Consider the following 25468-nt stretch of genomic DNA (forward strand, 5'->3'; position numbering starts at 1 on the left):
CTTACCAGAATCTGACAGGAAACCACTTTTTTTTTTTTAGATTTTTTTTTTTTTGGGGGGGGGGCTTTTTTCACCTTTATTGGATAGGACAGTGTAGAGACAGGAAATGAGCTGGAGAGAGAGACAGGGAGGGATCGGGAAATGACCTCGGGTCGGAATCAAACCCGGGTCCCCGGATTTATGGTATGGCGCCTTAGTCAACTGAGCTACGGCGTCCCCAGGAAACCACTTTAAATTAGGTTTAGCCTATTCACACTGTTGGTTTCTAAGCGTGGTGTCTGTAATAAAGTGTTCTCTACAATGAAATTCATCTGAACAGCTATAAATTAAACCATGGTATAGGCCTGTCGCGATATTCAATATAACGACTTATGGTACGGTAAATGAAAATGAACTTGGTAAAAAAATTTTTTACTGCAATTTTGGCATTTACGCGCTGTACATCTACAAAGGGAAGTTGCCAGAGTATTTGCGTGACCCATTGTCTGAATAAAACACCGTGCTGTTTTCTGTCGTCTCTCTCTGTCAGAGGCAGGGCCTCCCAGCATGCAACAGTTATCGAGCCAGGCTATCCACTGAATGGGGCAAAGACAACAACATGCTCTGTTGTACAGACCATAGGGGTAGAATTGGGTATGGACGTGTCCCTACCAATATCAAATGATGGCTGATATGTCCCTACCAATATTTCTGATAGAAGAAAAAAATCACGCTCCGGGTGCAGTACACAAATGGTTACTGTAGGTTTCCACTGGGCGAAACCACGCAAAATTCGCTCTGGGGGCATGGTCGCTAAAACAGCAAGCAAGTTCAGCTACCCTGTCAATTAGCAAGTGCGGTTGTGGTGCAGTGGTCACTGTAACCGCAGTTAGCTAGCAAACTGTCCTTGAGGAATGTAACGTTAGATTAGCTGGTAAAATTAATCAGTTAATAACAGTTCGTATTTGGTGTGTAAAAACGATAGCATACCAATATGACTGTTTTCTAAGTTTGTGTGGCATATAAATAACAATCAGACTTGATACAGACAACTGGTGTTCATTAAGGTCACAAAGACATATCAAATTGTGCTAATGTTGGCTAATATTGCACCTAGTCTTGCTTGTGAAGTGCCTGCAAACTTTAGCAGCCCGCTAACCCTTAATTTGAAGTGCTTCAGTTAAGACCTGCAGAGAGCCCTCACCAAGTTCGTGTAACATGACTCCTGTAAACAACAACCCGATGGTGATGTGAACATTGTTCGTGGCCCAGACGCCTTTTAATCAAATAAAACATTTTCACATAATCGGCATAACAGCCTCCGCCTTCTTGATCAGAAATTTTTGGTTACTCCCGCCTCTCTTTTGAAAACGTCACATACCAAGTACATACATACACTGAACTGATTGGTTTTCGAGGGGGTTCATTTGAAAGCGGTAGGCTAAAATTTTTTCTCTATAGAACCCTGTCTCTACCAGGGTTTTTTCTAGAAAAATTTAGTATGAGGGTGCTCACCATGGCGAGGGAGCGAAGCGGGGGGGGAGATGGTGCCGGTTGTCCCCCCCCGCCGTGCAAAGCCTTTGAAAAATGCTCCAATGGGACATTCTGAGGCTATCTGAGAGGGAAATTGTAACAAATTGTCAACATTGAAAAAGAAAGAAGTAATCATCTTCTGCCCCGGTCAGTCTTTTGGCTTTCTTCCGCTTCGTGCCGCGGGATGACGTCTTTAAATGCCCAAGTGTCAACAAAAACAACTCGTGAACTACTTCTATCAAAAGCTCCCGCGCCGGTGGGTGAAAGGTCATTCAGTCTTGAGAAATCTCGCTCTACAAGTCAGCTGACCTTGTATGTAACCCATGTCAAATCTCGCGAGAGCAGCCGCAACAAGTAAACAACTAAACAACATGGCGCCTCAGTCTGGAAAACGCCAATTCGGATTGTTTTTGCACCGTCTGGCGGTGTATCTACTATGATTGGAATATTTTTGGAGCAATTATAACGTATTTGATGATCAGACACATTGTCACGTGGTGTTGCTGGGATGTTTTCATGGAGTCGGTAAGGGGGCGCACGCTGAGAGTAAGAGGGCGCAGCGCCCCTGTTCCCCCGTTTAGACGAAAGCCTGTCTACCTCTCCTCTCCGCTCTGGGCTCAAGAAGACGACAAAAGGGCAATAATATAACAACCAATCAGAATTCAGATACATTGTTGCCAAGTAAAATTGTAACCTTTCAATGAGTCAAAGTTCTAGAGACCTCGTCCTGTGTTACCATTAGATCAATCACGTATCAGCTTAACCTAGCATTCTAAAACGAGTTAAAGTGCTGAGGACACGTTTTTGACATCTTTGGCGATGTTTTATAACATAAAAAGTAATTCCCGATGATCCATATATTAATTCACGAAGGCGCCTATTTTACAAGTTATGATAAACGCGGCTATTTGGGCAAATTTGACAGGGCTGCAGCACCCAGGAGACGAAAGAGGAGGAGGAGCTATATGACGTCAGAGAAAGAACCTTCCTCCTAACTTACCAGTTTGTTGTTGATGCGAGAGGTGTTCAGTTTGTCATTATTATTGTTTGTTTGTTTGTTAGTTATTATGCCTTCGCATTGTGTTGCCGGCTTTTGCTCCAAAACCTACAAGGATGGGATAAGTTTATTCAAGTTTCCCAGAGATCCCGAGCTGCATGCGAAGTGGGTGAAGCAAGTCAGGCGCACTCGTGACAAGTGGGAGCCCTCACCAGCATCCGTCCTGTGCTCTGAACACTTCGATTTGGATTGTTTTGACACCCTTCCCAGCTTAAAAGAACCTCTTGGGTGTTCAGTTCAGCACAAACGTGTGTTACTACCATCAGCAGTGCCTACACAGTGTTGCCAGATTGGGAGGTTTCCCGCCCAGTTGAGCGGTTTCAAGTGCATTTTGGTGGGTTTTGAGCATATTTTGGGTTGGAAAACTTCAGCAGTATCTGGCAACAGATACTGCTGACGTTTTCCAGCCCAAAATATGCTCAAAACCCACCAAAATGCACTTGAAACCGCCCATTCTTGGTGGGATTCCTCCCAATCTGGCAACACTGCCAGTATTCCGGAGGGGGTCTACTAGTAGCTATGCTGGATCCAAAGACAGTCCTCCTGTCAGAACATGTTGTGAAACGACATAAGATAAAGGTATGTAGAGCTATAAATTCTACATGATAATCATAAATGTAATCATAAAGTCGGCATGATATCAGTCATGTATTTGCTTGTGAAAGCTTGCAGCTTTCATGTAACTGCCGCCTAGCAACGAGAGGCAAAGGGTAAAGAGGGTAGGCTATCATAGATTCTATTCGGAAGAGATCAACACAATTCTAGACTCCCAGAAGAGGAAGAGCTAGCACTAGAGAGTTCACCGGCGTTTTCATGCGCCATTTCCATTGAGTAGAACCAGAGTAGAACAGCCAGTGAACCGCAGCGTGTTCTCCCGCTGACGTCACATCATGGCCGCGAGCCACGGACCCAGTTTTCTTGCGCTGTGCAATTAAAAGTTGGATATTTGCGTAACAACAGCTTCTTTTCACGCAATTATAACAAATCTAACATGTTTGCCATGTTGTATAGTTAATTTAAGAAATTGCATAGTCATGTTCGTGTCATCAGCCCTTTAAAGATCACACAGAAGAGATCCCACTCCCCCTGCCAGCCTAATTTAACGCAGTGCTTAAGGTTCCGTATGTGTTTTACTTCCATTTATGAGGGGGAAAGAACATACACCCTCCCGACAGTCAATGCGTTATTTGCTTGTAAAACACATTTGCAAATTGGTAGAATAAGTTAATCATTACATGCAAGATTTGCAATTAATCAAATTAATTGCTTATTAATAATAAATTAATAATAAATTAATAATAATAATAATAATAATAATAATAATTATTATTATTATTATTATTATTCATGAATTACTACAGTTCTGAACTTCAAATTTTAAAAGTCTGGACTTTGGAGAGATGATGGATACTCTGTTGGTGGAGCACAATGGAGCAAAATATTGTGACCCTCTAATGTTGACCTAAAGTTGGCGCCACTGGGTGTTGGCATTAGGTTTTTGTCCCCACCAATGTTAATACCAAACCTGCGCCCTTGCCTACATGTTCTCGTTCTAATTGTTACTTTTATCCAAATGACAGCTGGCAATACATTGTTACTTTGCGCTTTTTGTTTATCTGGGTACTAACCTTTGAGAAACTGGATTGGCAGAATGTTGCCTGTGAAGAAAAGTCTGTCTGTCTGTCTTTTTATTACCCTGTGCCAAGTTAATATTTACTTAAGTACAATTTTTAAGAGCCATAGGTTGTATTTTATTTATTGGTTTTGTTGTGAGAGGGTTTGTTTGTTTTGTTTTATTTCTTTAGGTATGTATAATTAATATATATATATATATATATATATATATATATATATATATATATATATTTTACACGTTCCACTGTTGAATTGAATAAGTTGACTAAAAAGTTTACTGTTCTTTGAAAGGGTGTATTTGCATGATCATTATTTTATTAGTGGCATAAAACCTGTCTTGAAAAGACGTCAACAATAACATCGTTTATCGCAATAATTTCTGAGACAATCTATCGTCCAAAAAAATTATGATGACGGGCCTAACCATGATATTGTGGAATATACTGTACCAGTCAAAAGGTTGGACACATTTACTCATTACCATGAATAGGTGTGTCCAAATCTTTGTCTGGTATTGTATGACTGTAAAATGAAGCTCCATACCACCTGTAGTTGCCATTATAATGTCCCATTTAATCAGCCTGCAAGTTGACACAATTTACTGATTTTTTTTTCTCCCCTCCCCCCTTCTAATTGCCTCCCAGTTAAGGTGTAGGTGATGTAAACTATAACAACTCCGTTTGTGAAGACTTCCATAATATCTTTATTGATCCCTAGAATTGTGGATTTAAACAGTAGTTAAACTGAAGTGCATTAGAGCCTCCTATTTTCCGTTTCAAAAAACATTAAATTCCGTTTCAGAGAATGGCTAATTCCTTTTCAGACAATTTGTTTCAGTTATATGCTCAAATGACAACCAAATTGGCATTTTTAGATTTTCAACATATTCAGAATTCTTAAGTACATGTAATAAATGCATGAAACTTTGTTTCAGGTAACTGGTGTTGGGAGGCATCTGCATGTTTGTTGTCCTTGTGCGTCTACCCGTATCCATGTAATCCTGCTTTACTGGCCTGCTGTAGTACAACTTCATATAAAGCTTTAAACTTTCTGTACACAGTCTAATATCTTAATGCACCTTAGAAAACCTTGCACAGGTGTTTTTCCACTGAGGGAGCTATGCCAAGCGCGTCTCAGTTCCTGAAACGTCACTCTTTCATGTAATCATTCACTCACAATTATATTGCTATGCTCCTCTTATTTCTTGTGTGTTTCTGGCTTTTTATGTGATCTTTTATCAGTCCCCCCAGGATTTTGCGGGCCTTTTTTGTGATTGTTGCGGGCTAAAATGTCTGTTGCGGGGGGGGTTTTCCAAAAAATTGCAATGAAAGTTGCGGTGTTTTTTAGGTTTTTGTTGCGATTACATTGCGGGAGGAAGTGAAAGTTGCGAGAAATTGTTGCGATTTTCTCTTTGTGATTAAAATTGAGTATGTTAAATATTAAGTTATTACTGGAAAAACTATTGATTAAAAAAACAGACACTGAGAAATGGTCCTATAAACAACTTGACCAATATAAAATATTACCAGGACTACAAAAATGCAGAAAAATAGGCTTTACTTATCCAAATGCACCTGTTGGTTCAAAAGTTAAAGTGCATAGAACCTCACAGCACAACATGAAGTTACCTTAAAATATAAATGCCTCAGCTTTCATGTAAGAAAAAAAAACTAATACTAGTACTGTGTACAGGCAGTCTGTCCTGAAGACTAAATTTAAACTAATTATAAACTAATAAAATAAATGGCTCAGGCTTCATAGAAGGAAAAAAAACAATTTGAACAGAATCTCACAGTATGATGCTGAAGCTGCCTAAACAATGGAAAATAAAATACCATTTTGGCAAAAATGTTGGCATCCATTAATTTCTTGTATTAAGTAAAATAAAGTGCACACAGTCCTTCACTGTAAACATAACACACCTTCAGTAACAGAATTTAAGCCTACATAAACACTGACTCGCACATGCTGCTTCTCTTGAACGTATACACGGAAGTAAGGCGGAAGGTAGTTTGTCGACGTCACCTCAAGACGACGCCAAAGATTGGTCAAATTTGCGGGAAAGTTGCGGTGATTGGATATAATTGCAACACCGCCCTGAATTCGTGGGGATCGGTTGAATTTCAGGGATGTGATTTTTCCGCAAATTCGCGGAATTCGGCTTTTTTTCACCTCAATTTGAAAAAAAAAATTTTCCGATTTTTCGCTCAAAAATCCGCATTCATATCCTATTCGTTCCGACTTTCAGTAATTCCGTCATTGAGATGAAACGAGGTACGTGATTGGCCCATCGCTCTGTAATAACCAATGAACGCGCTTGTTAGATAGCTGTACGTAAGCTTGCTTCAAACAAAGAGTTGAAAGATGGCAGCCTCCGTGATCGAGCGTAAAGATGCACCTGATCATCAGTTTGGTGTGTGTGTGTGTGTGTGTGTTTTTAAAGTAAATAAACATGGGGAAGAAGAAAAAAAAACAACCCAGCTCATTTCTTTCCCCATAATAAACCTGCGAGTGGTGATGGCGTCACTGCACGTGTGACAGTTGGGTATGTTTTCGCGGGGTGACGAAGGTTGCCGTGGCAACGGGGCCTCGCGCCATCTGTTGCTTCCTGGATGCGCATGCGCACGCTATGAAAGCTGTGGTGAAAAGGTTAGCATCGGAGGCTAAACCTTCTGAGGAAAAGAAGGGGCGGTTTTTATTTCAGTTTGTTTTAGTTACGTCTGAAGAAACAGCAGTTTAAATCACAGCTCTAGTTTACAAATCAAAATGGTTACTCAGTGAAAACAAACAAAACAAAAAAGCTAGAGAGAGGGGGAGTGGTGGGAGTTTAACCCGGGAAGGTGAGTCTGTGAGGCGGCAGTGATGCTTGACCCAAACCCCCCGCCTCCTCTCACTTTACTTCAGAGTCTCTGCCAACTTCATCACAGATTATTTCACCTTTTTCACTCGAAGTTAGTTTTAATTTTCGCTCAAAACTTTTCCCACAGCGTGGATGTAAGGTAATTATACACAATTTTGATTTGTTTATTCAATATTAAAATGTTAGTGCAAATAATACATACTTGCCAACTTTTCAAAATTCTCATGAGGGAGAAAAGTTCATGAAAGACATTTTCAATTGGCCGAGGGTCTGATGCGCGGTTGAAATGATAAAAACAGTGGATCCCAATTAATTGCAAACACATTTTTTGTGAATGTTGTTTAGTGAAAGTGACTTTTATTCTTGCATATGAAAATCCTCAAGTGAGTGAACACTGTACAGTTCTGTATGAGTCAATTTCACAGAAAACTTTTTTTTTTTTTGTCCGGACGTGTTTTGTTCACATTTTGAGATTTCTAAAACCTTTTTATGGTCTCATATGATAAAACATTATCAGTTCTACCTTGCATTTCAAAATTTGACTACTTTGGTTCCTAAATGTGTATTTTGTAGCAAATATTAGGGTCGAAAATGAGCAAACATGGCTGTCCCACTGAAAAGAGACTTTTTTTCAGACATGATTCTTAATGTTAGCCAAAGGTGGAATTGAAACTTTTTCATGTTCAACGACAAGACTGTGGAAACCACAATGGACATATGTCACAAATTGAAAATGCCATTAAGAAAAGAGATTTTTTTCGATGTTTTGTTAATTTTTGTATCCGTCCCAGAGGTTTGTGTCAGTTCTGTTACCGTGATTAATCACATAACAAAAATAAATGCTCCCAAAAGCTATTATTGAAATTATTTGTTGCCAAGGATCTACATATTCTCACCTTTTATATGGATGGCAGAATGAACTGAATCTGAGAATATTTACTTAATTTCAGTTTTGGTAAGTAGTCTATGCATGACTAATTTTTTTGTCAATCCTGTTACCCTGTCTAAACGGGGTGTGCAGTAACTTAATCAAATATTAGAAGTTGCTATACATAAGAAGCAAACCGGGAGACTACCAGGAGCAGTAGAGTTTAATAAATAATGGTGGATGAATTCTTATGTTGCATCATGTTTGTTTGAAAAGGCACATTTAGGTATGTTCAACTTCTACAGTAATTGAAAGTATAAATTTTGTTTTTCCTTATACAGTTTTCTATTTATTCTAATGCAGATGATTTAATTTAGAATGACATTTTTAGGTTTCATGTTTTGGCTTTTTGTCAGTTAAGAATCATTGAATTTACTATAGGGGCTCAGAGTTGCATGTTGACCATTAAATTGGCTTGAATTTGTTAATCATGACAAGTTTTTTTCTTGTGCGTTTGCTTGCCATTTTGGTACAATTTTTAAGTCAGAAAACCCCAGAACCCAGGAGCTTCGGGGGGCTTCGCCCCCCTTGTCCCCCCACCAGGGCACTGCCCTGGATCAGCTGGGGGCCTGTGGCCCCCAGACCCCCGGCTAAAATTTTCAGAATTTCACCAGCCCCAAATCACATCCCTGGAATTTGTGTTGATGTTGCAAATCGCAACATCGCGAAATCCTGGAGGGTCTGTTTTATTGTGTCCACTCTGACAAAGTCTGTGGTGTATTTGCAAAAAAGGAGGCCTCCATCCTCATCGAAGTCATCTGGAAATTGTCTCACCCTTTCTTTAGCTGTGATAGAAAGTGCAGGGAGGGACCTTTTCACCCTTTTTGGGGTAGCCATGTTGCAATTTTTCCCTCCTTTTCCCACACCCACTAGTGACATCTACAGGATATCATACACACTACAAAGTCATTTAATAAATTAATCAAGATAAAATTATAATACTTACCCATGACTACCCAAGTCACTTTACCTAACAAAATGTTTTTTATTTATGTTTTTAAAGCATAGTTAAAATTAAATTTTAAAAATTATGTGCTGCCACCTAGTGTGATGCAAGGTAAACATCCCTGGGGACACCATCAAAACATTATGGAAGACAGGATTTGACAGGTTGATAAATCTTCATGTATCTCACCAACTAATTGACGGATTTTAATTCCGAAAAAAGTTTTGATAAGATCAGAATGTGTAGATTCATTTTCTGAGCACTAATTCCGTTTCTGACCCCAATTTCCGCGATTTCAATCCGTTTTCCGCGATCGCGGAAAATCGGAGGCGCTAATGCATGAACTGCTTGATACTGAGTAGCATCAAGAGATTTATTTGCTTTCTGTTTCCTGTAAATCCTTGCTTGGTATATGCAGCACTGCCCGCTAGTGATGTCGCATAAGTATGACCACCAAGTGTTGTATGGCCAAATGTATGTAGAAGCCTGACCATGACTCCCATATGATGTGGGCTATTCCCAAACTTCTAACACTAAGATGGACATGCTTGTCTAGACAGTCATTTGTCTGCTGTAGAATTACAATTTCATTTCACTGGAAATAAGGAGCATGACAGTGTCCCTGTGCACGAAACAAGGTCCATGAAGAAATGGTTTGCCAAAGTTGGAGTGTAAGAACTTGAGTGCGTCCACAGAGCCTTGACCTCAACCTCCCTGAACACCTTTGGGATGAATTGGAAATCCGACTGCATGTCAGGCCTCCTCGTCCAACATCGGTGCCTGATCTGACTAATGCTCGTGTCTGAATGGGCAAATTCCCACAGCCACGCTCAAATATAGTGAAAAACCTTTCATCAGAAGAGTGGAGATTATTATAATTGCAAAGGAAGGGGAAACCATATATTAATGTTGTGCCTTGTCGAGCATATTTTAATAAATAAAATAAACTTCCCAAAAAATTTCATATTTTAAATGTTTAAATACAAAATACATTTAGCTGAGTTGACATAGTTCTGTGTAACATGTGGTGTGTCGTCCCCCCCCCCCCAAGCAAGCTGTTTTTGCATTTCATTGTTTGAGTTTATTGCAGTTTTCTTGGCATTCTGTGTACAGCTGAGGACGGGCAGTGTATTTGAGAGTAAGTCGTAACGAGGTTCAACTATTTTTGTTGTGGTGGGTGGAGGGTTTTTTTTTTTTTAAATATATAAACACACTCCTCTGTATTGAGAGCAATGCTGTAATGTTGCTAAAGAAAACAAGGAGGAAACGTAAGATTAGGAACTGCCTACTCTTGACTATTATTGGTTTGTTCCTGTGTCTGTCAGGGAGAGTGCTAGCTGCACTAGTGAATAGTGTGGTTCGTTAAACAACTTAGGATACCATGTCTAAACATTTCAATGTAACTGACAATGTTTAGTATAGAGTACGTGAGCTATCCGTAATACAGATTGTGGAGATATTTTAATCATTTATATTAAAACATTGCTGTATCTCATAGCCCTCGTGATAGCTACAAGGGAGTAAACTATTTGCAAATTGTCAGAGATAGGACTACTCTTAGAAAAAGTGCTTCAGTTCAAGTTCTATTGGCCACATATAATTACAAGTAATTACAGTGAAATACTTATGTGCCTTAGGTCGTTGCGAGTGTAAAAGTATATAGATAAGATAAATTAAAAACTATAGAAATAAAGGGGAAGGGGGGGGAAGAAATGTATAGAGTGGAGCATGGCAGAGATGTGGTGATTGTGCAGTTACGAGTCCTTAAAGTGCAGTAGTGCATAGTAGTGTACCTTGTTATCACTGTGAACAGTTCAACAGTCTGATGGCCTGAGGGAAGAAGCTCCTCCTCATTCTCTCAGTATTGGCCTTCAGCTGTCAGTAGCGTCTCCCTGAAGGCAGCAGGGAGGACCGTCTATTATTTGGGTGGCTGGGGTCACTGGCGATCTTCCTGGCTCTGTCCCTGCAGCGGTTGGAATAAATGTCCTGTAGGTTAGGGAGGGTGGTCCTGATGATTCTCTCAGCAGAGTGAACCACCCTCCTGAGAGCTAGCTGATCTCTCCTGGTGGTGCGTCCTATCCAGTTAGTGATGCTCCCACTCAGGACACTCTCAATAGTGCAGGAGTAAAAGTTCCTTAGTACCTTGAGTGGGAGTTTGAAGTCCTTCAGTCTCCTTAAGAAGTGGAGGTGTTGGCGGCCTTTCTTAACCAGACTGTTGGTATGATGGGACCAAGAGAGGTCTTATGAGATGCGGACACCCAGGTATTTGAAATTGTCCACTTTCTCTACCTGGGCCCCGTTGATGTAGATGGGTTGGAGGTCCCTCTGCTGCTTCCTACTGAAGTCCACTATCTGCTCCTTCATTTTGCTGGTGATGAGTGTGAGGTTGTTCTCCTCACTCCAGTCCGTGAGATGTTTAATCTCGGTCCGGTAGGCAGGCTCATCGTTATTGGAGATTACACTACAACTGTATCATCAGCAAACTTAATGATGGTGTTGGAGTCTGAAGTGGCCATACAGTCATGAGTGTACAGAGAGTACAGCAAAGGGCTCAGAACGCATCCTTGGGGGGAACCAGTGTTGAGGGTGAGGGGAGATGAAGTGTGGCGGCCTACACGTACCACCTGTGGTCTGCCTGTAAGGAAGCTGTGGATCCACCGGCACAATGAGGAATGCAGGCTGAGATCACACAGTTTTTGGACCAACCTGGAGGGGATTATGGTGTTAAACGCTGAGCTGTAGTCCGTGAACAGCAGTCTAGCGTAGGATCCCCTCTTGGTGTCCAGATGAGCCAAGGTGGTGTGAAGTAGGCGAGAAATGGCGTCATCTGTGGATCTGCTGGGACGATAGGCAAACTGTAGCGGATCCAGGGTAGCAGGCAGGGAGGAGGTGATGAGGGGTTTGACTAGCCTTTTGAAACACTTCATCACCACAGATGTTAGGGCTATGGGGCAGTAGTTGTTCAAGCAGCTGGGCTGGGGTTTCTTAGGCACAGGAACTATAACAGACTGTTTAAAGCAGGTGGGGACAATGCATTGAGAGAGGGAGAGGTTGAATGTCTTGTGTTTTATACAGTTATGGGTTCTATAGCTATGGATTCTACATGTAACTTTTAATGACTTCCCCCAGAGGGACATTTGAAAAACCAAATATCTTACAAATATTTTTGTAAATTGTCAACCTGATTTTAAAATGTTATAATATTCAATGGCATGGTGACAATGATTTGCCAGTGATGGCAAATATTGCCAAGCATTTATATCAAATTCCAGTCAGACACAACTGCCCATATACATTTGCAATCAGAAGTTTACATACAGGGACATGAATATGAATATCATGGCAATATTGGGCTTTTCAACTATTTCTTAAGTAGTGAGAAGGAAAATGGCAAATACTGCATGATAACCCTTGTCCATTGCCCATTTTTATATTTGAAGGAGTAGAGATGAGCAGAGGATCCTTCACCTTTTGATGTCAAAGGGAGCTAAGATAATTTGATAGTTTTACTGGTGATGATAAAGTTTCACACTGCTTTATAGAGACTTTTTTTTATTCTTTCAGTCAAAGCAGTATTCTAGTGGTGTGTACTTTTGACTTTTAAAGCAACATGTTCATTTTGCTATCTTAAAGACTTTATTGGACCATGTGTCTTTACTATAAAAAAAAATACTTCTTTTGATACTGAAACTGACAAGGAGAGCTCTTTTATAATATGATGTAAATTGTTCTAATATTTTTTTTCTACAGTGTTGGCACACAGGAAAAAAGCAAATATCCTCTGTCCATAAAGCCCATGAAAGTAGATGATTAAACATGCTAGAACAGAAAAAAAGGCAAATTAAAAGAAGAAAAATATCCAAGAAATGGATCATGATTAAAAATAGTCAATACTAATCCTATTTAAGGATTTTTCACATATGTAATTAATTTTTTTCTATTTAGTTGTACTAAACTAATTTATTAGTTTAATCAGTAATCAGTCAGAGCTGATTACTGACACTTGTCATTTTTAAGAGTTCATAACACTTCTCACTGTCTCCTTCCAACCTTTGGCAACCCTTTCTGTCACACAACTTTATTTATTTTTAAATCGTACAGTTGCATAACAGTTTAAATATCTGTATTCATGACTGTTTTGTCTGGATGCCATTGTGCCTTTGTAATTTCTTTTGTAAAGCATCCTTAAGAAGAATGGTACTATACAAGTAGAAATGACGCTTCACTGCTCATCAATATGCATTTTATCTTCTGAGTGTCGATGTTGTAACAGAGCCTGGTGCTTACAGTGCAAAGGGCAACTGAAATGGCAGCTTTAGTGAAGTAGAGGACAATAGCCTTTGCAGTTGAGTTGTTTGTTGCTAAAAAAACGACAATTAGAACCCAAATAATAAGAATACTAACCAATGTTTATTTAAGGAACTGTGCAATAAAACTTAACCAGGCATTCACCTTCAGTAATGAGTATTTATCTTGACTTATGCAGTTACTATTTAAAGTCCAGGTACTGATCACATGTAATAAGCTGCAATCTAATGTGTTCTTTTCAGGACTTGGGAGAGAATATGCCTTAGCTTTTGGAGAAAGAGGAGCCTCTGTTGTTGGTAGGTTATTTTTGGAGTCAATTTGGATAATTTTATTCATGCTGGATCATTTCATATGAATTTATCTGTCTATTGTCTGTTCTGCACACAGTGAATGACCTTGGGGGTGATATAAAGGGAGGTGGAAAGAGTTCAGCAGCTGCTGATAGAGTAGTAGAAGAGATTAAAGCTAAAGGTGGGAGAGCTGTGGCAAATTATGGTAGGTAATCTGGATTCTGTGAATTATGTTCATTATTTAATGTGGACAGTGGTTTAATAATAGACATGTCATTGTTTAGTATCCAATGTAATATTTTCACACTTTAAGGAATTTTTCACAAAAGGAAATGTTTAAATTATATGCAAATGTTTGTATTTTTACAGATTCAGTAGAAGATGGTGAAAAACTAATCCAGACTGCTTTGGATGCATTTGGACGAATAGGTAGGTGTGTGTGTGGGTTTTTTTTTTTTTTTTTTAAATAAATAAACAAACATATTCATACTCTGTAATGTTAGAAAGGGGGACTCGTCATCTATGCCAGTGTCTTATCAAAATGCAGATAGTTAAACTCCCAATTTATTCATTTTGAAGCAGATTATCCAATAATTATTCAGTAACCTGCTTTTCACAGAAATAAACTACTGGCCCAGTACATTTGTATTTAAGTGTGTTAATTTGGCTGATGCTTTTATCCAAAGTGATGTACAGCTGAGGCAGGATGCAGCTAAGGGTTAAAGGTTCAACACAGTCAGCTTGGTCGTACTGGGATTAGACTGCCTTTTAAATTTATCGAATGTCTTAAAACATTACTCTTATGTTCCAATTGGCAAGCTACTGCTTGGATATGGGCAACATTTGTGCTCACAAACTAGTCTGTTGTATTTGGAAAGTAGCCCAGAAACAGCTGTCTCTTCTACAGTCTGTTATTTATTAAATAACTCCATGTGTCCTTGGAGAAGGCAATCCCATAATCTAGTAGTAATGTACTAATTGTTTTTAGAGTATTGTGATATTGTAAACTGTAATAAATGTGGCCTCCAATTACAATTATCCAGATGTGAAAACAGCACTAAATTTAGTGAGGTTGTACTGCATGTGATTATACGTGATGTCTGTATGTTTGGGTTAGTAATATTGAACATCATTAATAGGGAATGGGTTGAAAAATAGTAAATCTAATAAAGTTCTCTCAAAAAATTGACATTTTAGTAAATTAAATTTAGGCCAATTCTGTAACTACTACTATAATGTAAGATTGATCTGGGAATTTGATTTATTTAAGGAAATGGAAAATAAATATTTGGATTAAATTCAGATGCATTCCAATACTGAGGGGTACAAATGGTTTATTATAATGTCATAATTCAAATGATCTTAAAATAGGCTTAATTTCCAACAGCAATCTCACTTTTTCTGGTGATAGTTTGAAAGTGGCATAACATCATGAGAATCCCCCAGAAGCATTTCTGTGTTTTAATGTTGTTTTCTTTTCTTCAGATATTGTGATAAATAATGCTGGGTAAGTTCATAACCCTTTTTTTTTTTGGGGGGGGGGGGGGGGGGGGTAAAATTGTGGGGTTTTTATTCATTCATTTATTTATTTATTTATTTTTTAAACTAAATGTGGAATTTTTTCCCTTCCAAAACTATGGATTGTAATGTACATCTTCCTCTGTGCTCCAACCTTAAAGGATACTGCGTGATCGAACTTTTGCTAGAACAAGTGACCTTGACTGGGGTACGTACTGATAAGGATAGCAAAACAATTAATTTTTATATCACATACTTGATGATATTTTGTCAGTCAAGTCTGAAATTTTTCTTGCATCACAGCAGAAAACAAAGAAAACAAAAATTAGGACAGACGATGTGCATATTCTTTAAAGGCATTTAAATAGCTCTAATAGAGAGGTTGAGGATGGCCAGTGTGAGTGTACATAACATTATCTGTGAGGGTGGTCATTAATAAAGAGTGCAAGGCAGCATAAATTGTGAGCACACAAAGGTATTGGCAAGTGTGGAGCAGTGAACTGAAAATGCAGGGAAGCTATCTTCGCATGAGTGCTCTTCTGTTCTCTTCTGAGCACTGAAACATGTATGCTTCATTTCCCCTCATTCACCAGGGTCTGCACTTTGCTCTCCCTTTAAGTCGGTCTGAGACTTTGGAGCAACGATAACATGCATATCCTTACTCTTATGTTCAGACATTCAACCAACCCCTTTTTTCAGGAAAGACAGGACATCGTTTAATTCATAGAAGAATTTGTAAGCTGGTGGAGGAAAAATGGGGTTAATGTATTACTGTACCTCCTGAGAACTGGTGCTGTAACCATAAAGAATGTCTTGTGTTTATCCCAGGGCCCTTATTCATAATATTCTCATACCCATCAACCTTTCAACTGCTGTACTGTTTGCCTTTATTTTTCTGTACCTGTACACAGTAGTGATTTATCATTCCACTAGAGGATAAGTTTCCTTTTGAATCTGGTTCCTCACAAATTTTCTTCTTTATGATGCCTTCAGGAGTTCTTCCTTGCCACAATCACCTCTGTTTTGCTCATTAGGATTTTAACTCTATATTCTGGATCTGGGTGACTAATTGACAGTATTTTCCCATGCCAGCAATGTATGCTGAGAAGTAGGGTTCTATGCAGTGTATCATATCTGCTCTCGATTTGATCTCTCGAAAGGTAGGCTACATTCAACAGATTGTATAGTAAAGATTGCATATGTCGTCTCATATCGAGACACCACTGTATCATATCGAATTTGTATATCGACACACTTCTAGTGAGACGTTAACAGCAGGTGGTATTTACATTCACTGACTAACTTTTAAGCTGAAAACCAAATGAATATATAGATCTAGAAGTAAAAATCATAACCTTATGTTAATACAGAATAAAATGTACATCAGCTGTGCATATGTAATTCAGATGTAGCTAAATTTAATTGAAACTAGAGTTTAGTGTTTTGTGACCTTTCATCTCTGCCACATTGGAAATTTTTCTTTGAATCATATTAAGGATTGTTTCCTATGATGGTGTTGAATGGCCATCAGCAGTCAGAAGTTTATATGCATGAATATGGTCATGGCAATATTGGGCTTTCGCTGATTTCTTTGAACTGTTCTTTCTCTGTGGCAGAATGACTGTACAACATGCATCTTCCAAAAAAAAAAAACGAAACAGGAATTTGGTGCACATTTTTTGAAATTTATTTTGGGTTTTCTGAAAACAACACGGGTCAAAATTATGCATACAGGGCCAAAAATGTACATGGGCCCACTAAGATTATTGATTCAGTGGTGCTGAAAGTTCCAAAATGTCTTAACTTGCCAAGTCCTCTTAACTTCCAATAAGTGATCATGATTGACTACAGCCGGTAGCTTCTTTGTGCCAATATAAGAAGGGTTTGTTTGACAGCACTCGTTGGATTGACCGACACGCAGTAAAATGGGAACATCCAAGGAGCTCAGTGCAGATCTGTGGAGGATCATAGATTTATAAAACCCAGGAATGTCTCTTGAAGCCATTTCTAAACATCTGTATATTCCAAGATCTTCAGTTCAAGTAACTATGTAAGTACAAGTTATTGGGCAGTGAAGCCACTTTGCTGGAAGAAGAAATGGTCACCCTCAGCTGGGAGGAAATTGATTTCAGATGGTCAGGACCAACCCAGGAACTACCAATACATAGGCCTGTCCTGAACTGGAAGCTGCTAGAACACCTGTCTACAGTCAAGCAAGTTTTACATCACCATGGACTGAGAGACTGGCATCCAAGAAAGAAGCACTTGCTCCAAAATCAACACCTTCAAGCTCAAGTCAGTTTGCAGCTGGCCACATGGACAAAGAAAAAGCTTTCTAGAGTCATGTTTTATGGTCATATAATGGTTCAAAGATTGTTCAGCGGGATTGAGGTTGGAGCTCGGTGCAGGTTAAGTTATTCCACTCCGACCATGGCAACCCATATCTTCATGGACCTCATTTTGCGCCCAGGTGCATAATCCTACTGGAATGTGTTTGGGCTCCAGTGAAAAGAAACGGTCTTTGCATGCTGCAGCATTAATCTATACTATTGTATGCTGCCAACTTTGTGGCAACAGTTTGGGGAAGAACAATATATAGGTATCGTATTTGGGTGTCCACAAACTTATGACCATATAGTATACAAGACTTTAAGAATAGACATGATATTTCAAGAAAAATGTCAATACAGTGTCATAAAAATGTTGCAATATTTTGAAAATAAATGCCTTGTGCTTGTGGTGTTTTGCGCTGTTCAAATCAAACAAACTGCGAAACTGATGCACTTTTTTCCCCCGGGTTCTCTGTGAAGTAATAAAGGGTGAAAGAGCAAAGGATTTTACCAAGAGATGAGAGGTGGCTCTTGAACCTTTCACTGTGATGGAAGTTAGCTGAGTTGAAGAACGTTTGCAGTTAGCATTTTGAAAGGTTTGTAAATTCCTCTGATTTATTTCGTTTGGATTTGCAGATGACTTTTCTCACCATTTTAAAAAAGCAGAGATCACGAGTTGACAGCACTAAACTGCTTCCCTGGCCATACGGTTACAGTGAGCCATGCTAACTTCTCCATCCTGTTTCACCCATGCCCAGGTCTTTTAAAGCGGTTTCTGTGGATCTTTGTGAATGATTTGCCTGGAAGAGAAGAACAGGGAAGATTAGGAATTGAGCGGCTATGGTTTGTTTTCACTGATACTAAAACTTTATAGCATCCTGTCAATCATCACAAAGATGCATACAAAGAGCCCAAAAATGCCGACTTACCTGAGCATAAGTGATGCAGGATTTATCTTGTCTTGATCCCCAGATCTTTAACCCAGCCACATAAATTGTACACTTCCATGCACTTCCAGGTTTTCATCTGTCCATGTAGAATGATGCCTGCAGCACCAGGTAGTTTGAGATGTCAGGGAACTCAACAGATGGATAATTCTCCAAAATGTAGGAAATATCCTTTTTTTTTTTTATAAATGTGTAAGGATCTAGCCCATCACAAACAGCATCTTTCTGAAGGTATCTTGACATGCGTTGACCTTTAAACTGTGAAAATAGAGACCTTTTCACTAGCTCTTCACATAACGATAGCCCTGTCTGACCGACACTTAATTCACGAGAAGTAAACTCGCATGCAAAAGTCACATGACTGAATACTTAGGCCAAGTTTACATTAGACCGTATCTGTCTTGTTTTCTTCGCGGATGCACTGTCCATTTACATTAAAACGCCTGGAAACGCCGGGAAACGGGAATCCTCCAGGGTCCACGTATTCAATCCAGATCGTGTCTGGTCCGGTGCTGTGTAAACATTGAGAATACGCGGATACGCTGTGCTGAGCTCTAGCTGGCGTCGTCATTGGACAACGTCACTGCGACATCCACCTTCCTGATTCGCTGGCGTTGGTCATGTGACGCGACTGCTGAAAAACGGCGCGGACTTCCGCCTTGTATCACCTTTCATTAAAGAGTATAAAAGTATGAAAATACTGCAAATACTGATGCAAATACTGCCCATTGTGTAGTTATGATTGTCTTTAGGCTTGCCATCCTTCCACTTGCAAGTGGTAAGTGATGTGCGCTGGGATCACACACACAGCGGCTCAGTCCCGAATCACTGCTTGTGCACTTCACTCGCGCGCTCTGTGAGCTGCGCAGGGCCGGAGTGCGCACCCTCCAGAGGGCACTTGCTGTTCAGGGCGGAGTGATTTGGAGCGCATGATGCCTGCGGAGCCGAGCGTATCCGTGTCTTGGTGTTGCTGTGTGCACGCGAATCGTGTATTGGCGTTGCTGTGTGCACACTAATCGTTTTAAAAACGTTAATCTGATGATCCGCTGATACGGTCTAATGTAAACCCCACCTTACTCTTCTGGTGCATCAGCACCAGACTATTGTCCTTGGAACTTTGAAACGACTGGAAGAAATATAAAGTTCAATTTATATAGCGCCTTTCACAAACCCAAGGACACTTTACACAGGAGTTACCAAAAAAAAAAGCCACACTAGGAAGAGTAGTGTGAGGTAAAGAGAGAAGTTTTGAAGGAAGAGTGTGGAGCAGTCACGAAGCGATTGTGGTAACGAGTTCCAAAGTTTAGGAGCAGCAACACTGAAAGATCTGCCACCCATAGATGCCAGTTTAAAATGTGGGACAGTCAGAAGTCCACAGACAGAAGATCTGAGGGAGCGGGAGGGAGAGTACAAATGAATTAGCTCACAGAGATAGGAAGGGGCGAAACCACTAAGAGCTTTATAGGTTAAAAGCAATATTTTGTATTTGATCCAAGAAGTAACTGGCAACTAATGCAGTTGCTGTAAAACAGGAGTAATGTGAGCAGTGTGCTTGGTGAGTGTGAGGACTCTAGCTGCTGAGTTTTGGATGTACTGCAGGTGATTGAGCAATGTGGCAGGGAGACCATAAAAGAGAGAATTGCAATAGTCAAGACGAGAAAAAATAAACGCATTGACCAACATTTTGGCATCAGTTTCCAAGAGAAAAGGCGGAGACGTGCAATATTGCGGAGGTGAAAGAAAGCATTCTGAGTAATTAGTTTAAGATGGGGTTCAAACGTAAGGGTGGAGTCAAAGAGAACTCCAAGGTTTTTTATAACTTGGGGAGGACTAATAGACAGACCATCAACAGTAAAACTGGAGAAGTTCAGAACCTGTCTGAACTGTGTATAGTTGTATACAGTGCTCAGCGTAAATGAGTACACCTCCTTTGAAAAAGTAATATTTCAAACAATAGCTCAATGAACACAATTTCCAAAATGTTGACAAGACACAGTTTAATATAACATCTGTTTAACTTGTGTGTGGCAGCAGGGGCGTGGCTGAGCATCAGTCTGTGAATGGAGGGCGGAGTCAGGGAAGGTGAGTGGTCATATCGCTACACCTGTTGTCAGTTAACGCGTTTGTGTGTCTCCTCCAGTGACCGCGCCCTATAAAAGGAGAGTGAGAAGGGGAGGCCGGCGTCGAGGGCTTGATAGTAGTGTGTGAGAGAGAGTGAGTTTGAGTTGTGTGCTGAAAAGCAACAATAAAGAAAATCATTAAGATGCAAACAGCCGCCTGCCGTGCTTCTGTGCTCCACCCACATCAGGGTCTCTCTACAGTGGTGCCAAAACCTGAGACGAGTGCAGAAGGGAACAGCCCCATGGAGTCCTCTCCGTTCAAGGACCTGATCCGTGCTCTCGCCACAGCCCAGCAGAACCAGTACCAAGTGCTGGTCGCCCTCCGAAAGGAGCAAGAACAATGGTTCGAAGCCTTGGTGCTGGCCCAACAGGAAGGTTGCCAGGCATTCTGGCACCTGCTCGTGTCAGCGGGATCCACAACTGCCACTGGAGCAGACCCTCCCCACCTCACCCTAACAAAAATGGGTCCACGCGACGATCCGGAAGCCTTCCTCGTGCTCTTTGAGGAAGCAGCGGAGGCATGGGGTTGGCCGGTCGACCAGCGTGCGGCACGCCCCCTCCCCCTGCTGACGGGCCAGGCACAGCTGGCCGTGCTGCAGCTCCCCGCCAACAGCCGGCTCATGTACGTGGACCTCCGACGAGCCATCCTCCAGCATGCCGGCCGCTCCCCAGAGCAACAACGGCAGCGCTTCCGCTCGCTGTGCTTGGAGGAGGTCGGCCAACCGTTCGGGCAACAACTCTGGGACACCTGCTGGCAGTGGCTGAGGGCAGACAACCGCGATGCCGAGGGAGTGATTGACCTGGTGCCAATGGGGCAATTCGTTGCGCGACTTCCGGAAGGAACAGCAGAGTGGGTCCAGTGTCCTCGCCCAGCATTGCTGGACCAAGCTATCGAGCTGGCAGAGGACCACATGGTGGCAGTTCCAACGGCAGGAAGGCATGTCTCCTCCTCTGTCTTCTTCCTCTGCTTCCCGTCTTCGCCCCATTCCCCCACTGCGGAGGCCTGCTCCCCCTAGCTGGCCTGGTGCATCTGTGGTGTCCTCCCGTTTTCCCCTTCCTTGTCTGTGTCCCCCCCCCCCCCCAGGTGAGTGATGTCCACAACACCGGTGCAGAGGGAGAGCCTGGGCCGGTGTGCTGGCACTGTGGGGAGCCAGGACATCTCCAACATCAGTGCAACGCAATGGAGGTGGGCGCGGTGGTCCGGGTCCCCAGTGCGCCAGAAACCGCCCTCGATCAGGCCAGAGCGTATCGTATACCGGTAAGTGTCCAAGGGGATATGTACCAGGCTTTGGTGGATTCCGGCTGTAACCAGACCTCAATCCACCAAAGCCTGGTGCAAGGTGAGGCATTGGAGAGAGCACGAGTGGTGAAGGTGTTGTGCACGCACGGGGATGTTCACAACTACCCTTTAGTGTCTGTCCACATTCTATTTCGAGGGGAAAAGCATAGTGTAAAGGCGACGGTTAACGCTTGTCTCATCCACTCGCTGATTTTTAGGGACTGATTGGCTGGGTTTTAAGGAATAAATGACGTGTGTAGTAAGGAGTGAGTAATCCATCTGGGGAAAGCCCCGGAGTAGCATTAGCGGGAGAAGCTGTCACAGAGCCATCTATGTCAGCACCCCGTCAAGGCGATACGCGGCGTGAGGAGTGCCCCGCCCCTCCTCCTCTCTCAGGGATTCCCTTGGGGATTTCCCGTTAGAGCAGTCGCGAGATGGGACTCTGCGGCATGCATTTGACCAAGTGAGAGCAATTGATGGTCGAATTCTCCAGCCAAATGCGACGCTGGCCTTCCCATACTTTGCTATTATTAAGGATAGGTTATACCAAGTGACACAGGACACTCAAACTGGCGAAGAGAGAAGTTATTAATTCCAAAGAGCCGCCGGGAACTCGTATTCCAGGCGGCTCACTTTAATCCCATGGCCAGACACTCAGGGCAGGATAAAACACTAGCACGAATAATGGCCCGGTTTTATTGGCCAGGGATTCGCGAGGATGTCCATCGGTGGTGTGTGGTGAATACCAATTAGTAAATCCCGTGGCCACTCCAAAAGTGCCTTTGCGCCCTCTCCCCTTAATTGAGACCCCTTTTGAAAGAATTGGGATGGATCTTGTCAGACCATTAGATCAGTCAGCACGGGGATATCGCTTTATTTTAGTTCTGGTGGACTATGCAACACGATACCCAGAAGCAGTGCCTCTCAGCACGCAGTATTGCGGAAGCACTTTTCTGCTTTATCTCCCAGGTCGGGATTCTGAAGGAAATCTTGACAGACCAAGGCACTACATTCATGTCATGCACACTGTGCGAGCTGTATGGGTTACTGGGGATTAAGCCTATCTGCACCAGCGTCTGTCACCCACAAACTCATGGCTTAGTGGAACGTTTTAATCAAACTCTCAAATATAATTCGCAAGTTCATAAGTAAAGATGCACATAATTGGGATAAGTGGCTCGAGCCCCTGTTATTTGCAGTATGAGAGGTCCTGCAAGCCTCCACAGGTTTTTCACCATTTGAATTATTATATGGGCGTAAGCTGCATGGCATTTTGGATGTGCTACGTGAAAATTGGGAGGAAGGCCCTTCACCTAGTAAGAAAGAAATTCAATATGCTCTCGACCTGTGCGCTAAACTCCACACATTCACGCGCTTAACCCAGGAGAATTTGCAGCAGGCGCAAGGACAAAGTCTGACAGGGGCATGCGCCTTAGGGAGTTCACACTGGGAGACAAAGTACTCATATTACTCCCCACGTCGCGCTCCAAATTGATCGACAAGTGGCAAGGGCCCTTCGAGGTCACACGGCGAGTCAGGGATGTCGACTATGGGGTGAGGCGAACGGACAGGGGTGGGGCATTGCAAATTTACCACCTCAATCTATGAAAACGTTGGAATGAGGAGGTCCCTGTGGCATTGGTGTCAGTAATCCCAGAGAAGGAGGAGCTGGGGCCAGAGGTTCAAAAAAGAAAATTGACATCGCCCACCACTCCGGTCCCCTGTGGAGACCACCTCTGCCCAGCCCAACTCACGGAGGTAGCCTAGTTGCAGAAAGAATTTTCCGATGTGTTTTCGCCCCTGCCCGGCCGCACCCACCTCATAGAACACCACATTGAGACGCCCCCGGTGGTGGTAGTACACAGCCACCCTTACTACCTACCCAAACACACAAAAAGGTGGTCCGGGATGAACTCAAGGCCATACTCGAAATGGGCATAATCAAGGAGTCCCACAGTGACTGGAGCAGCCCAGTGGATCTGGTGCCCAAGACCAGGATTATAGGAAAGTCAACACAGTGTCTAAATTTGACGCGTACCCAATGCCTCGCATTGATGAGCTGCTCGATCGATGAGGCACTGCTCATTTTTATTCGACGCTGGATTTAACAAAGGGATATTGGCAGATCCCCTTGACTCCTCTGTCCCAAGAGAAAATGGCCTTTTCCACACAGTTTGGCTTACACCAATTTGTTACACTTCCTTTTGGGTTGTTTGGGGCGCCAGCTACGTTCCAGCGGCTTCTGGAAAGGGTCCTCCGCCCCCACACCACCTATGCAGCCGTGTATCTTGACGATATCATCTACAGCAATGACTGGCCGCGACACCTCGAACACCTTAGGGCTGTCCTAAAGTCGCTGAGGTGGGCGGGTCTCACAGCTAACCCAAAGAAGTGTGCAATTGGGTGGGTGGAAGTACGGTATCTGGGTTTCCACTTAGGCAATGGGCAGGTGGGTCCCCAAATTAATAAGACTGCAGCGATTTGTGGCCTGCCCGAGGCCCAAGACCAAAAAGGGGGTGAGACAGTTCCTGGAGCTGACTGGCTGCTATCGTAGGTTCATACCTAATTATTCGCATGTCACCAGCCCAATGACTGATCTCACTAAAAAGGGAGCACCAGATCCGGTCCAGTAGATGGAGCAATGCCAACAGCTTTCTCTAGGGTAAAGGCTGTGCGGTGTGGGGGGCCACTGTTACACTCCCCTGACTTTTCTCTCCCCTTTATTTTACAGACAGACGCATCGAACAGAGGACTGGGGGCCATTAGGTCCCAGAAGGTGGAGGAGCGTCCTGTGCTGTACCTTAGGCGGAAGCTGTCAATGCGGGAAGGCAGGTACAGCACGATGGCTAGGCACTCTAAGTGGGCAGTCCTTGCCCTCTGGTACTACCTACTGGGACACCCTTTTACTCTGTTTGGACCTTGCGCCCCTCCAGTGCCTCCACTGCATGAAGGATGCCAATGCGCGGATCACCCATTGGTATCTTGCCCTCCAGCCATTTAAATTCGAGGTGGTCCACAGGCCGGGGGCGCAGATGGTGGTGGTAGTGGTGGTGGACTTCCTGTCCCGTCAAGGGGGCGGAGTCCGCTGCAGGCTGGACGGCAGAGTCCGCTGCAGGCTGGATGGCTCCCCAGGCTGAGTCGGGTGGGGGTGTGGTCGAGCGGCAGTCTGTGAATGGAGGGCAGAGTCAGGGAAGGTGAGTGGTCGTATCGCTACACCTGTTGTCAATTAACACGTTTGTGTGTCTCCTCCAGTGACCGCACCCTATAAAAGGAGAGTGAGAAGGGGAGGTCGGTGCCGAGGGCTTGATGGTAGCCTGTGTGCGCGCGAGAGTGTTTTGAGTTGTGTGCTGAAAAGCAACAATAAAGAAAATTATTAAGACGCAAACAGCCGCCTGCCGTGCTTCTGTGCTCCACCCACATCAGGGTCTCTCTACAACGTGAAAGTAAGGTTAATAATATGACTTAGATTACACATTTTTCAGTTTTACTCAAATTAGGGTGGTGCAAAAATGAGGACACCCCACTGAAAGTGTCTGGAGCAAAGCTAAATTGTAGACTACAAATGTCTAATTTAACAAGAATATAATCACAGGTGAGGTCTAATTAGTCATTACAGAGGTGTCCAGCAGACAGTTGAGTACAAAAGGGTGTTACTTAAAGAAAACCCCTTCCCATTTCATGCTGTCAGCAATGGCACCACATGGAAGAGAAATGGCACAAGACCTGAGAAAGAATTTC

The 25468-nt window shown here is 42.5% G+C and overlaps 2 protein-coding genes across 2 annotated transcripts in view; both read left to right on the forward strand.

The window, feature by feature from the left end:
* The window catches only part of hsd17b4 (hydroxysteroid (17-beta) dehydrogenase 4), a 57324-nt gene that overhangs the window by 6613 nt on the left and 25243 nt on the right, over nt 1-25468 (forward strand). The window contains exons 2-6 of the mRNA XM_060931888.1: nt 13489-13542; nt 13634-13741; nt 13906-13965; nt 15022-15043; nt 15216-15262. Of these exons, the coding sequence (XP_060787871.1) occupies nt 13489-13542; nt 13634-13741; nt 13906-13965; nt 15022-15043; nt 15216-15262 (291 nt within the window). The remainder of the gene's footprint in view (nt 1-13488; nt 13543-13633; nt 13742-13905; nt 13966-15021; nt 15044-15215; nt 15263-25468) is intronic.
* LOC132892529 (uncharacterized) lies at nt 20426-25022 on the forward strand. The gene is made up of 2 exons (XM_060930807.1): nt 20426-21709; nt 24462-25022. The coding sequence occupies exon 1, from the start codon at nt 20595-20597 to the stop codon at nt 21465-21467; it is 873 nt and encodes a 290-aa protein (XP_060786790.1). The 5' UTR covers nt 20426-20594; the 3' UTR covers nt 21468-21709; nt 24462-25022.

This window comes from Neoarius graeffei, chromosome 10 (genome assembly GCF_027579695.1).
Source record: "Neoarius graeffei isolate fNeoGra1 chromosome 10, fNeoGra1.pri, whole genome shotgun sequence".
NCBI classification, from domain to species: Eukaryota; Metazoa; Chordata; class Actinopteri; order Siluriformes; family Ariidae; genus Neoarius; species Neoarius graeffei.